The following is a 14843-nucleotide window of genomic DNA, read 5'->3' on the forward strand; positions in this document are numbered from 1 at the left end:
AGCTATAGAGCATCTATACAGACTTCATTGTTATGGCAACTGACTGGCCAGCATGCAGAGTTGCCACTTGGCAAGTATTGTATCAGCTTGCCTAGTAAAGATGGGATGTGTAGCTTGTATTATTTCCCATAAAAAGTGTAAGGGGGTGTAACAGATACAGAACCGTGTGCGGTAAAATCTGAAGTATGTAAAAAGTTGCGTGTCAAATGAATTTTGCAGTTAAATAGGATCATACCATAAATTGTAAGGGCCATAAATATGTTCTAGTTATTGAAACCCATTCCATTGTTTATAGACCCCCCCTAAGATTGTCAGTCTTTGGGTTAACATCCTGTTATCCTTACTTTAGGTAGTAATGCTCTATAGCATAAAACCATCCTCCTTGTTATAGCTCTTTAAAAGCTGTAATCAAGCACACATGCAAACGAAGGCTGTAGGGCAGGGGTGCCCAACTGCTGGCCCATGGTCCACATGTGACCCACGGTGCCCTATGATGTGGCCCGACACCTCCTGCTTTTGGATGGTGAGTCGGCAAACCCAGATCATGGGTTCCCGACCCGCTATCCTCGAGTATCAGTGTGAAAAATGGAGCCAGCGCTAGAGGAAGCAGAGCCAATGCTTCCTGTATGGCGCCATCTCTTGTCACAGGCGGAGTGATACCAAATGTACTCCGCCTGTGACAGGAGCGATACAGGAAGTATCGGCTCTGCTCTCTAATGCAGCTGCATTCTTCCTCTAGAGCTGGCTCCTGTCACACTGGTGCTCGGGGATGGTGGGTCGGGAACCAGCCAGCAATACCCACCAGCAGTGTCCACCAACAGAATCCTGAGGAAGAAGTAAAGTGAACATTGAGGTCAATTGAGGTGCAGGTAAACCGCATTGCATGATTGTGAAAACAGCCTTAGTCCCCTTTCACATGATCGGTCTGTTCGGGTCCACCTGTCTGTTTTTCAATTGGACCCAATCAGACCCTCCATCCACCTCTATAGAGCGGCAGATGTAAACAGACTTGTGTCCGTTTGAACCTGTCTATCTCCAATCCGATCCACAAAAAAAAAACAGACGTGAATCCATCCCCTTCTGTCTGGGAGGATCAGATCGGAGGGCCCATAGAGTACAGCGGGTTGTGTCCACGTCTGCTCTGCATATGCAGACCTGTCATCTGCCCGCTCCACTAATTGTGGCCCGCGACCGGTTACCAAGTCGCTAAAGTGGCGTTCGCTCCTCAAAAGGTTGGGCACCCCTGCTTAAGACCAGACATTTTGGAGTGCACTGCTCCTTCATCATTTTCTTTTTTTAATTACTGGATGCACTTAAAATAGCAAAAACTCTGAAATGTTGTAGTTCCCCGAGTACCTTTAAGGACTAATTCACACCAGCCGCTGCTTTACACAAGGTGCAGTCTGGTGGATTAATTGCAGTGCAGATTCATATGGAGAGAAATGGGAAGCTGAAGGATTGCAGTCTCTGGAGACAAAAACCAAGAATGGATGAGCTGAAGTGGGATCAGTATATGATCAGAATATGTGTAGTGTTTTGCATCTCTGTCTTCTTCTCTTATGCCCCGTACACACGGTCGGATTTTCCGATGGAAAATGTCCGATCGGAGCGTGTTGTCGGAAATTCCGACCGTGTGTGGGCTCCATCGGACATTTTCCATCGGATTTTCCGACACACAAAGTTGGAGAGCAGGAGATAACATTTTCCGACAACAAAATCCGTTGTCGGAAATTCCGATCGTGTGTACACAAATCCGACGGACAAAGTGCCACGCATGCTCAGAATAAATAAAAGAGATGAAAGCTATTGGCCACTGCCCCGTTTATAGTCCCGACGTACATGTTTTACGTCACCGCGTTTAAAACGATCAGATTTTCCGACAACTTTGTGTGACCGTGTGTATGCAAGACAAGTTTGAGCCAACATCCGTCGGAAAAAATCCTAGGATTTTGTTGTCGGAATGTCCGAACAAAGCCCGACCGTGTGTACGGGGCATTTGGCTGGGTTCACACCAGAATGTGTGATGTTTGTTGCATTGTGCTAAGGGTTTTTATTATTTGAGCACTTTAATTTACATATACAGTACCTTTTCTAAATTAAATGCACTGAAGCAAACAGGTTCTATGGTGTGTGTAGGTCCTATTAAAAACAATAAATTTGATCTTTGTGCATTTTTTCGCATTTGAAAATTAAGCAAAATACATGGCAATGCATGCAGAGTGAGCAAGCCCTCGGATCTCAAGTCCGGGGAGAGAGTTATGTTATGTTGAAAGGATTAGGCTGGTTATTATAGTTCACTAACAACCCATTGCTTTACACTAACAATCAACATTGGGTAAACTAACAAGTTAATTGTATATTCCGCTTATCTCAACCCCTACAAAAGGAATGTATCATATTTTTTTTAATTTAAAAAGGAAATTCATAACCCCATTACAAACTACATTTTAATAAGTAACCACTGACTATTGTAATTAAAGGTGCAAAAGGTGAGCGAGGAACCCCTGGCACCCTAGGTGCTGTAGGATTTGAAGGATTTCCAGGAAAGGACGGATTATATGGTATTCCTGGCTCCTCAGGTCCTCCTGTAAGTATATTTATCTGATCAAAAAAGAAAAAACGTAATATGTGCATTCGTGTGGATCTGCACTTTTACTGCACTGGAAACCTTCTATCAAAGAGAAACAGGGGTTTAGTCACAAAGCTAACACACCAGAATTAGGGTACTAATTTAGAAAAATGACAGGCAGGTTATGTCAGTGTTAGTTTCAGGCTGCCTGCTGAAACTTTCCAAGCAGTAAATGACAGTGCAGATTTATTTAGTATCTGATCATATAAAGTTCCTTTAAGCACAGTCAAAATTCTTTAACCCTGAAGGGGGGAGAACGTGTTTGGCCCCTGAAACATGTTGACTCTATTCTGCTATGAATCAGTGTTATCATTAGATTATCTTGGACTCTTGGACGTTTGTTTGGCACTCTTATTGGATTGTATGTGCAAAAAAGGCTGAGGCAATGGTTATGAACCTTAAGGCAATCACAGCCTGCCTTATGCAATTGCAGCCAATAGTACTGTGGAGAGCAGAAGACATGCATAGAAAGGAAAGTAACGCTGTGGGTGATGTCACTCATAGCCTGGAGCACAGAAGGGGAGTGTTTCTGTAGTGCGGCTTACACAGAGGCTCGCCAACAAAAGGCAATAAATGTAGTGCCTATCTTACTATCAGGATCCCTATGTAGCACCCTCACTGTTGCTAGTGTAAGTAAATTTAGTTTGGCTCCCCTGTAGTTAATTTGTTTAGGAGATTGGGTAGTGCTTAAAATGCTGTGGCTCTGTTACCTCCCCCTGACTTCTGGAACTCTCTGGATAATTCCAGAACATAGTGGGTGAAGGGACAGAGGCTGCAGCCTGAATATTTTTGGAGGTTTGACCAATCCAAGGAGGCAGGGCACAGAAGGTGGGTAGACAACCCATACATACTCAGAAGCCTGGCAGTCTGGGAGCAGAGTCCAGTGTCCATCCGTCTGAAGGTGACCCCCGTGCTGGAGGCCTCTGCCCCCGGGGGCAAGAAGAGAGGGAGCAGGGGCAAGAAGGGGCAAGAAGAGAGAGAGAAGGAGAGGAAGCCTCAGGGTATCACCCAGTCTCAGTCACATTTAGACTTTAGCTGTGGAACCCAAGCAAAGCCAACACAGCCTGTTAAGCAGAGAGACCAAGACAGCGGCCACCCTGAGTACTAGCCAGCCATGCACCCAAAGAAAAGAGAGGACAGTGAATTTCAATATCTCACATGTTTTGGATCGGGGGAATCTCAAGTGCAAAGCAAGTCAGCCAGAAGCACCCCATCAGATCTCTATCTTGGGCCTAGAGCAGCCAGGGGCTGTCTTGTCAATGTACCTTTGTTTTGGAACTATGTTGATTTGCTATTCCTGCATTAACACTCCCATTGTTGCAACTCAGTTCCACTATTTAGATTAGAGTAGTCAGAGACATTAGCAAATCCTCATTTGCTGTCTGGAGTTCACAGTTCTTCAACAAAAAACAAATCTCCTTTCTTTAGTCAATTGAAGTGTGTGAAAAATTCTTGTTGCCTGGTTGTGGGTGCTGTGTGGGGGCAAAGGGCCCAAATTCCAGCAGCTTCTTCATAGGATAGCACTACACCCACTACCAAGATTGAAATGTTTCTAGAATCCTTGGTCCTGGACATCACACTGAGAGCCAAATTGAATCCCATAATGAGAGTGCTCTGATGAAGGGTGGAAATATCATGCGACAATGAATAATACACATGCAAGGTCCTTATTTTACATGGCAATTATTTTTCTGGTCATCGTGTTCAAGAGTGAATTTGGATGAATTTGTATAATCAAACTCCAAAGAAAAAATATCACTCAAAAACAGCTGTAGACAAAACTGCATTTATGTTATTTCAAATATACGTTTACACGAAAATAGTTGGTACATAAATTTAAATAATTCAGTTCTAATTAAAATTGGTTATCTAGTAATGTAAAAGAAGCATATTAATGTGATTTTGCAGTGTAGATGCTTTGTTGAGCATGTAAATATGCTTTGCAAATGAACATATGAGACCAAATATAACACAGAAAATGTGCAATACCGTGTATGTACTGGTATCAGCATCAATAAGGATTCAATTGCTGTATCTGGGCATTAGAAATTACTGTTTACAAGATTCTGGAAAAGGAAGAAATTGTATTTTTCTATTTCACAATATTTCCCTGCTTAAAAAAAATGTTTTTATTGGTATGCTACCAAAAAAAAAAAAATAATAGCAATTGAGTCTACAAAATGCAAAATGGCAAAATATGCTTTTGTCATGGAGGCATGAAATAGCTGTAAGTCATGAAGGATAATAAACAATTCTATGTGTAGCAAGATTAATGTAATATATGCGATTTTTGTTACAGGGTGATGCTCCAAAAGGACTAATTGGAGAGCCTGGGTTTACAGGTTCTCCAGGTCTTGAAGGAGCTCAAGGTGAGCCTGGGTTACCAGGTGTAGCATTTGCAGGGCCAAAGGGTGCACGTGGGGCTCCTGGACAGCCAGGGAGAGATGGATCTCCAGGAATTCCAGGACTTCAAGGTTTACCAGGTAAGAAATATACCTCCAAAATTCAGGGTTCATGTACAGTAGGGAAGGAAAGTATTCAGACCCCCTTAAATTTTTCACTTTTTGTTATATTGCAGTCATTTGCTAAAATCATTTAAGTTCATTTTTTTCCTCATTAATGTACACACAGCACCCCATATTGACAGAAAAACACAGAATTGTTGACATTTTTGCAGATTTATTAAAAAAGAAAAACTGAAATATCACACGGTCCTAAGTATTCAGACCCTATGCTCAGTATTTAGTAGAAGCACCCTTTTGATCTAATACAGCCATGAATCTTCTTCACAGCTGGATTTGGGGATCCTCTGTTATTCTTCCTTGCAGATCCTCTCCAGTTCTGTCATTGTCTTGTTGGAAGGTAAACCTTCGGCCCAGTCTGAGGTCCTGAGTACTCTGGTGAAGGTTTTTGTCCAGGATATCCCTGTACTTGGCCACATTAATCTTTCCCTCGATTGCAACCAGTCATCCTGTCCCTGCAGCAGGTGATGAGCAGTTCCTTGGTTTTCTCCACACATACCCCTTAGAATTAAGGCCAAAAAGTTGGTCTCATCAGACCAGAGAATCTTATTTCTCACCATCTTGGAGTCCTTCAGGTGTTTTTTAGCAAACTCCATGCGGGCTTTCATGTGTCTTGCACTGAGGATATGCTTCCCGTCGGGCTACTCTGCCATAAAGCCCCAACTGGTGGAGGGCTGCAGTGATGGTTAACTTTCTACTACTTTCTCCCATCTCCCGACTGCATCTCTGGAGCTCAGCCACAGTGATCTTTGGGTTCTTCTTTACCTCTCTCACCAAGGCTCTTCTCCCCCGATAGCTCAGTTTTGCCGGACGGCCAGCTCTGGGAAGGGTTCTGGTCATCCCAAATGTATTCCATTTAAGGATTATGGAGGTCACTGTGCTCTTAGGAACCTTAAGTACAGCAGACATTTTTTTATAACCTTGGCCAGATCTGTGCCTTGCCACAATTCTGTCTCTGAGCTCTTCAGGCAGTTTCTTTGACCTCATGATTCTCATTTGCTCTGACATGCACTGTGAGCTGTAAGGTCTTATATAGACAGGTGTGTGGCTTTCCTAATCAAGTCCAATCAGTATAATCAAAGACAGCTGGACTCAAATGAAGGTGTAGAACCATCTCAAGGATGATCAGAAGAAATGGACAGCACCTGAGTTAAATATATGAGTGTCACAGCAAAGGGTCTGAATACTTAGGACTATAGGATAGTTCCGTTTTTCTTTTTTAATAAATCTGCAAAAATGTCAACAATTCTGTGTTTTTCTGTCAATATGGGGTGCTGTGTGTACATTAATGAGGAAAAAAATGAACTTAAATTATTTTAGCAAATGGCTGCAATATAACAAAGAGTGAAAAATGTAAGGGGGTCTGAATACTTTTCGTCGCCACTGTACTTTCTGAAACTGCACTGGTTTGTTACCTTTTTATTATGTGGCCAATGTGCATAAGCCAGTATATAAACGAAGGGAGGCTAACATAATACTGAAAAACTTAGCAAAAAGAAATAGAGGACACCAACTGCACAGGATGGTAAAGGTTTTTTTTTGCTAACATAAAAAAGATGTTATAATTACCTTCTCTGTGCAAAGATATCACACAGAGCTGCCTTTTACTTCCTCTTTTGGAATCTCATACCAGCACTGTCTGCTCCCTCTTCCTCTGGGTGTCCCCTCAGCAAGTCGAGTGCTATGGGGGCACCCGTGCAGATGCACTCCCAAGCTGGGCTGTGTGCACCATAGACAGCATGCCTTAGCCACTCCCTCCTCACAAGATTTAACTGACAGCAGCAGGAGCCCTTGGTTTTTTACCCTAATGCAGAGAATGAGAGATTAACGCAAAAAGCGTTTGAGTTTAGAACCACTTTAATGTATATGAACTTCATCCCTGCACAGTTTACCTTTGAAGCCTGTCTATGTTAAAGCATATAGGTATTCCCATTTATATTTAAGATGCGTCTGACTCTATGATAAAGAAGGCACGTCTTAGTGCCTGCACCTCAGTCCAGCTGCAAAACCTTGGGTACTGCATCATATACCAACTGGTTCCCAAGAATGCAAACATTTTTTTAAGTCTTAGCATGCTACTACAAGAACCTAATTTGTAAACTCATTGCTCGGTGCTGCTGTCTATTCTGCACATCTAAATACACTCAATTGCTTGATTCTTTTTTCATTGTATTGTAGTATCCTGCTTTTTACTTATTCATTTTGTATAAGGATTAGTTTTAAAAAAATTGCTATCTGTGTACATTATCCTATTATCAAACGGCATGTTTAATAAAGTAAGCTTTAAATGTTATGAATGTTTTGTGATCTGGTCTGTGTCACACCATCTGCTGGAAACAAGTGGTAGTGCAGTAGTAGTATACAAGTAAACCTTTTTGCTGAAAAAGAATGGAAGCTGCTAGTGCTGATTTCTAAAAATACCAATCCAATATTCTTAATATTTTCTGAAGCTCTGACCAAAAAACAAAGGTGCAGATTAGGAGTTCTGACCATTTCTGACTTTCCTATAATACTTGCTTTTTTTCTAAGCCTCAGAAAGTACAAACGCCAAAGACAGCCACACACTTAGCTCTTTTAAAAGTAAAGCAGCCCCCATATTACTCTCAATACAATTTTTAGTATTGCATTAAACATTTATTGGATGCATGTAAAAAGCACAAATTCTGAGAATCTGTGTTTTTATTTTAAATAAAAAAAATTAGATATATTTTTTCTACTAGGAAAAACAAGATATTGTTACAGTAATAACTTTTGAAATCTGGGTGTTTTTCACCAACTGTTGCTTCATAAAGATCATTTCATTTTTTAATCACAGGAGACTGCTTTAAGGAGCCCGGAGAAGACAATGAAGTAGGCCAAAGACGTAAGATGACCTTTTCATAAATTGTAATATGAATAGCCAGTCACCAAATAGCTTATAATTCTTTTCAGTTACGTAACACTTCCAGCAAGGTAGCTATGAAATAATAAAATATGTAGCAGTGTAGCTTATTAGTGTTTAGGTTTGATTTACTGATTTGATAAAAAAAAAAATAAAAAAAGATACAGTATGGTTCAACTGACAAAATAGCATGAAAACTGCAGCTCTATATTAGACAACCAGAAATTTTATTGGGCTCAGTACAGCAGGGAAGTAAAAGAATAATGTTTATCTAAATATGGTAAGGTCAAGACTTTTTGAAATAAATACAGAATGATGCCACAGTGAATCAATAGTGAGGAGAAATAATACCTGAGGAACCAGCAATAAAATTCTGATGGTGGGTCAGATATAAGCATGTCAAACTAGTGTTTCTGAGCCACATGTAGCCCTTTCACTTTGGAGCCCTAATGTTTTAAGGATAATAACTCAGCAAGACTCCAGCTGTTCTCCATTTAAAAAAAGAAATACTTCCATGCATAATTTTGTAATCAAATTTATCTGGAAATGTTTTATGGTCACTTTTTGAGGTTGAAATGTTGTATGTATCAATTTTAACTATAATATTAAAGCGGACCTTGAGCTATGAGCAAGATCCACTTATATACCAAGTCCCTCATGCCAAAACACCGCAATTATCCAAAAAATAAATACATAAAAAAGCCACTTGCTTCTTTTATGCACGACATTGTTTCTATAATTCTATAACCTATACAACCCTAGTATTTTTTTAAACATTTTCGTTTTTGTAAAGCTTTGATAACCACATTCTAGTGTCCATGGCTAACTTTGTGCTGGGAGTTTCACACACCAAAAGATACTCAACAAGCAAGTACAAAGTAGCTGAATAAACCCAAAAATAAACTTGGTGCATGATCCTAATTTTACATACATGATGGTGTTTGCATAAAGAACAATACACTATTCACAGATATACTGTACATCTATTAGTCTGATGTCTGTGTATGATAGTTTTAAAGTATTGCAATCCATCAATATCCCACTCTGATATTGTATGCTCACTTTTTAATTCAGAAGGTTAATTTAAATCTACTATTCCTTCAATAGCAACAGCAACAGATGCTAAACCCTTATATAACAAAGAAATGTATGGGGAGATATGATATAGCATAGTAAAATATATTGTTGACTTCCAATTTCTGTATTACTGAGTGTAGAGATTGCACAGTTATGAACATATGCAGGAGCTTATTTTATCCATTTTTGACCGCAAAATATCACTAAGAAATATCTTTACAGCTATATTTCCAGGCCGTGGGTGCACATTAACTCCACCACCAGCTCCGGCAGGAACAAGAGGCCCTCCAGGATTACCAGGATTTAACGGTAGGAATGGTTTACTGCATTACATGGAAAAAAGACTTTGGTCCATTCATTAATGGGGAAGTCTAGGTAAAAATATAAAATCAAACCTAAGACATTGGTAACAATAACACCATAGATATGTGTTTTCCTCAATACATTTATTGAGTCCAGCACCACCCCTTACATTGCTTTCTCTAGAATATCTAGTCCTTGCAGTCCAATATTCATGTGATCATTAACACTACAGTACACCTCCTTTTTGTCTATGATTATTTATTTGGCTTCAGCACATACACAAGCTTGCTTCTCCCAGTGCCATCAGTAGATCTTTCTTCTGAAAAAAATGATTTTTAATAATTAAATAGTGAATTTAAATGAACAACTATAATAGTAGATGCATATAGTTATCACGATTCAAACTCTTTGTATATACAGTTTAAGGGCTCATTCACACATAGTGCAGTGACTGACATTTTTTTCACACTGAATAAATGCCAGTTGCCGCTAGGGCACATTGAAACTAATTGTTTTTATGTTCAGACTGCAAAGTGGTGCGGTGAGCTGTGGTGAAATCAGATATATAGCATTTTACTGCAATGCACAGGAAAGCACTGCATTTAACCTTACAACAGAGCAACTCACCATGCTGCTCTGCAGAGACGTGAATGAAGTGTCACATTGTGTATTTCAAATCAGTTTGTAAAAAAAGTAAAACGGTGAGATGCCATGAAATATGTATCGCACCACCTTCTTCACCACGCCTAACTGCATTCAAAAACTGACAGCTGCACACACACTAGAACAGAGTGTTTAGTAAACGAGCCCTGAAACAAGTCTATTTATGAGGACTCACAGCCACAAAATTCTATCATCACCTCTCCTGGATATTGGCATATATTTCAATACCTGAAATCTCAGCTGACTCTAGGTATCTCAACAAAGTGGAACTGCCTTCATATTTGACCTTGTAGATGACATATACAGTATCCTAAAATGTGGTCCTTTAAGCGCTGTGTAATTTCGCCAATGTATTGTAAACCACAAGGGCATTTCAGTGGGTAGACTACATACTCTGTATCACAAGGGACTACAATCGTTAAATGTAATTCATTATGTATTTAACTTAAAGAGATGCTAAAGATGCTACTTGGAGGTTCATACTTGCAGCAGCCTCTTGCTGCCATGGCCAAACTCTGGGCCCTTCTGATCAACAGTGATCAAAGCGTCAGAACTTACTGCTTCATCCTTCCACTTTTCTGTTCTTATTGGCCCATTACTATGTTGTGACATCTTAATGGTTGAAAGGTATGTGCACAAGACAGAAAGACAGAAGCAAGTGCCAGCACTGTCAGAAAGTTTCTTAGCTTTGCCTGCCAGGACAATGTGAGATTTTACTGTACAGGTAGGGTTTTGGGGGCCGCTGCAGGTATATGCAGGAACTTTTAGGTGCCCTAGCTTTATACATGACTTCAAATTTTTGCTGACCACCTAATGTATTTTTAAAGTTCTAAAATTCATACAAAATGAACATTTTGTAAATGTGTATTCAGCAAAGTGAAATTATGTTCACTTTGAATATCCAATCATGGCCAGGATAGTTAAAATAAAAAAAACACCCTTTTATCTTACAATTGATTTGTGTGAACACAATTTATGTTTTTACGTGTAAATTATTTTTCAGTAACTTATCCTGTTGTCTAATTACTTTAATTTCTGTTGTGTTTTTGTCATATTAGGTGTAAGAGGTGTAAAAGGTCAGATAGGTCAATCAGGTGCAGATGGAATGCATGGATTTAAAGGAGTCAGAGGTGACACTGGACCTGATAGCTTGCCTGGTCCACAAGGTAATTGTTTATTCACTTATTACTGGAACATCTCATTTATCTTGAAAAGTAATGCAGTATATAGGACATTTTCCTTTCTAGTTTTTTTTTCTTTTGTTATGTCATAATCTCTATAAATCCTATGTTTATCTTGATATTCTTTTTACTGTTCCCTCTTCCTTTCAATCACTAACATTATTGTCACCTGACTTTTGCCCTGGTCTGGCAACCCAGTTCCACCTGCTGTCTGATATAAGACCAGTACTTGTAAAGGCTGGAAATCAGTGACTATATTTAAGTTGTGCTCAGAGCCAGAGCAACGTTTGCCCATGTGCTGCCAAGCTCTGTAATTTTTTACTCCTTTTTCCTGGGAGCCCCGATGTGCACTCTGCTTATCTGTCCCAATTAATCCTGCAGGCTGAGCCATGGAAGTTCAGCTGTGTACTCTGCTCACCTGTCCCAAGTAATCTTGCTTGTTGAGTGGTACCCTGTCCTTGGAAGTGCCATTGTGCATGCTGCTTACCTGTCCCTAGAAATTCTGCACACTGAGCCCTACTATGTCCCTGAAAGTTCTGCTGTATACTCTGCTCACCTGTCCCTAAAAAAGGCTGAGTGGTACCCTGTCTTTTGAAGTGCTGCTGTGCACTCTGTATACCTGTCTTTGGAAATCCTGGAAATCAAGCAATAATCCATTCCTGGAAATCCTGTACACCGTACAGTCTTTAATCCCTTGGAACTCCTGTACTCTGCACTATACTCATTCGCTCGTTAGCCTGTGTGCAGTACTGATCCACTGCCCACAATCCCGTGGGGCACCCCCCTTTTTTTGTTGGAGTCTCCACTCACCTTACTTTGGCTGGTAGTAACTGGGGCAGCGACCTGGGAGCCGAAAGCAGCCAACCCATCTCCACCATCAGAAGCTATGGAGAAGTATGCCCATTCGTTGAACGTTGCTCCTTATTGAACCCAGCTGGTAACAGGGTAGGCTCTCTCCATCTGTGGTCAGCGAGTCCATGATAATTATTCAGTAATATCCTGATATAGTTTATTGAAATACTGGCATCTTTGCCAGTCTTACAAAGACAATAAAGACAGAATTCCTTTTTGCTTAATACTGTACTCCTACTGTTTCATGAAATGTCTTTTAGTTGTTTTCTTTTGATATGCAAATAAAATATCAAGATATAAAACGACTGCAAGTACAAGGCCTTGTTCACACGGGGCACATTAATCCATGCCCTGTGTGATGGCTGTGTTTACCCACATGGGGGTGCAAAAGTGTTCTGTGCATCCCCTTTTGGACAGTCTCATTGATGTCAATTGGGATGCAGCAAGTGCCTATGCAGTGGATATCACATAGGGAGCAACAGCTGGGTCCATGAAGCTGCTGTGTTCCAATTGACATGAATGGAACTGCCCACATGGGGATGCACAGAACACTTGTGCATCCCTGTGCAGGTAAAAACAGCCATTACACGGGGCACGGATTCATAGACCCTCATGTGAATGAGGCCTAAACGAATCACAAGCAGGCATCCATTGAGGGTGGAGAAACTCCTAATCAGATATTTGTTTGGATTAGAAAATCAGAAAATATGGTACTGAAGCCAGAGGATGAGTATAATAGTATTTTCTGAAGAAGGTCAGTGCATATTTCTCTCATTACGCAAATAATCTTAGTTAATTACATCTGAAGAGAAAAGAAACAAGCCATAAATCTCCTCTGAAATGTACATTAATCCAGTGCATGCTGTCTTCCTTGTGTACATTTGAGCAATATATTATGTCACCAAAGTAAAACCTTGCCAACATCCCTATGTATAAAACAATACTTTACGGGCAACTCAAACATTAAACCAAAATATAAAGTTTTATTCATAACACAGATAAAAAAAAAAATGGTGAATGCATCACCATAGAAACAGTAAACACAGTAAAAATAACTGATGTAGAGCTATATGTAGGAGTGACAGTTTCTTCTCATAGTGCCCTAAATGACTGTCCTAGTCCCTTGGTTTTCTGACATTGTGATCTAGTGCCTTGGTGCCATCTATAGGCTTTTCCCTTCTGGAAAGCCCTCTTGTCCCTCCAAAACTTTTTTCTTTTACCGCTAATGTATCATGTGTGACCTGATCCAGATGGCGCCTAATCCTATCCTCATGTTCCTTGAATGTGGGTAGTACCTTGAATGGTTGTAGTTTGGTATAGCTAAGGTCAATCTCCTTATCCATCGCAGCAATGCATTTATGGTATTCTTCACTCAGAAGCTTCATTGTAATTTTTGTGTATTGTTGTAAATTATTTTCCCATCTTTTTTTAAAAGTAACATCTACCTCTTCTAGGAGGGGAAAAATCTGTATCCGCAGTCCGAATGGATTAATATCCTCCCCAATATACCGGTCAAAACTTTCTGCGTGCCAAAAGCATGCTGCAAACATGTTGCCTTCTTCTCAACAATTCCCCCCAGTTGGAAAAACAGGGATGAAAGTTCAGATTGTGATGACTTTCCTACCATAGTCCTTGGAATAGCCAGCCATAAAGGTCTCCCATTTCTTCCCCTAAAACATAGTTCCACACTGTAGTTGCTGCTATAGAATACAAACAATTTATGTTACACAGTATATTAGTTCCCGTCCCTAAATGCAAAGGGCCAAAGCTATTGAAATATAAGAGAACTTATAATAAGGATTACTCAATGGTGAAATGGGGGATGGGTATTTACTACCCTGGGTTGTATACAATAAATCAAGTCACCAGAGTAAAAGCTAAGTTAATGCCAACATCCCTATATATAAAACAAGAGCACAAAAGGTACCCCCCCAGTAAAGTGGGACTTTACGGACAACTCAAATAATAAACCAAAATATAAAATATATCATTTTATTCATAACACAGATTAATAAAAAAAAAAAAAAAATCGGTGCATACATCACCATAGAAACAGTAAACACAGTAAAAATAACTGGTGTAGAGCTATATGTAGGAGTGTCTGTCTCTTCTCATAGTTCCCTATGAGCAATATCTTCGCATACAAGGAGGGGGTTTTCATATATCCATCCCTGATTCTTATAGGCCTAAACATTTAAATAACCTACCTTCAGCCAGTGTCAAAACTATGTACATTTTTTTTTCATAAAGTACCATAATTTTATCTAAACCAACTAAAAGTTCATACCATCTAGACTGATAGGAACCAATGCCTCTACCAGCCCCATAGAAGTCTTTGGGGCTGAACTGCCCTGGATGTTGAATCAAGAAGCCAGCCAAGGAATGCAATTAATGCTGGGACCTCAAAGTGAGATCTGAGTAGGTATAGGATTTTGGGGGTTTTAGTCAAAACCTTGTAGGTATTAATCCAGCCTAATCTGTGACCAGAGAGTAGTGAGACTGAAGATAAAGGTATACATGGCCACATGGAGAGAGACTTCAAATAGAGAGCAGTATAGTTAGAGTCTAATCTGGCGTTTAGAACCAGTTGTGCATATATGTACCTGATTCCACCCTCACCCTTCTTCTAATCCTACAATTTTCCATAAATCTTTGTTTTTAGCTTAACAAACATGACTGGTGCCTATCTTTTACAATCTGAGAAAACCACATTTTAATGCAGAGCAGGTCTCCTG

The 14843-nt window shown here is 40.0% G+C and overlaps 1 protein-coding gene across 1 annotated transcript in view; it reads left to right on the plus strand.

The window, feature by feature from the left end:
- The window catches only part of COL4A2 (collagen type IV alpha 2 chain), a 312542-nt gene that overhangs the window by 230589 nt on the left and 67110 nt on the right, over positions 1-14843 (plus strand). Inside the window, exons 25-29 of the mRNA XM_073614494.1 lie at positions 2481-2587; positions 4929-5112; positions 7967-8014; positions 9332-9418; positions 11134-11241. Coding sequence (XP_073470595.1) covers positions 2481-2587; positions 4929-5112; positions 7967-8014; positions 9332-9418; positions 11134-11241 — 534 coding nt within the window. The remainder of the gene's footprint in view (positions 1-2480; positions 2588-4928; positions 5113-7966; positions 8015-9331; positions 9419-11133; positions 11242-14843) is intronic.

The sequence above is a fragment of the Aquarana catesbeiana genome, linkage group LG02 (genome assembly GCF_042186555.1).
Source record: "Aquarana catesbeiana isolate 2022-GZ linkage group LG02, ASM4218655v1, whole genome shotgun sequence".
Lineage (NCBI taxonomy): Eukaryota > Metazoa > Chordata > Amphibia > Anura > Ranidae > Aquarana > Aquarana catesbeiana.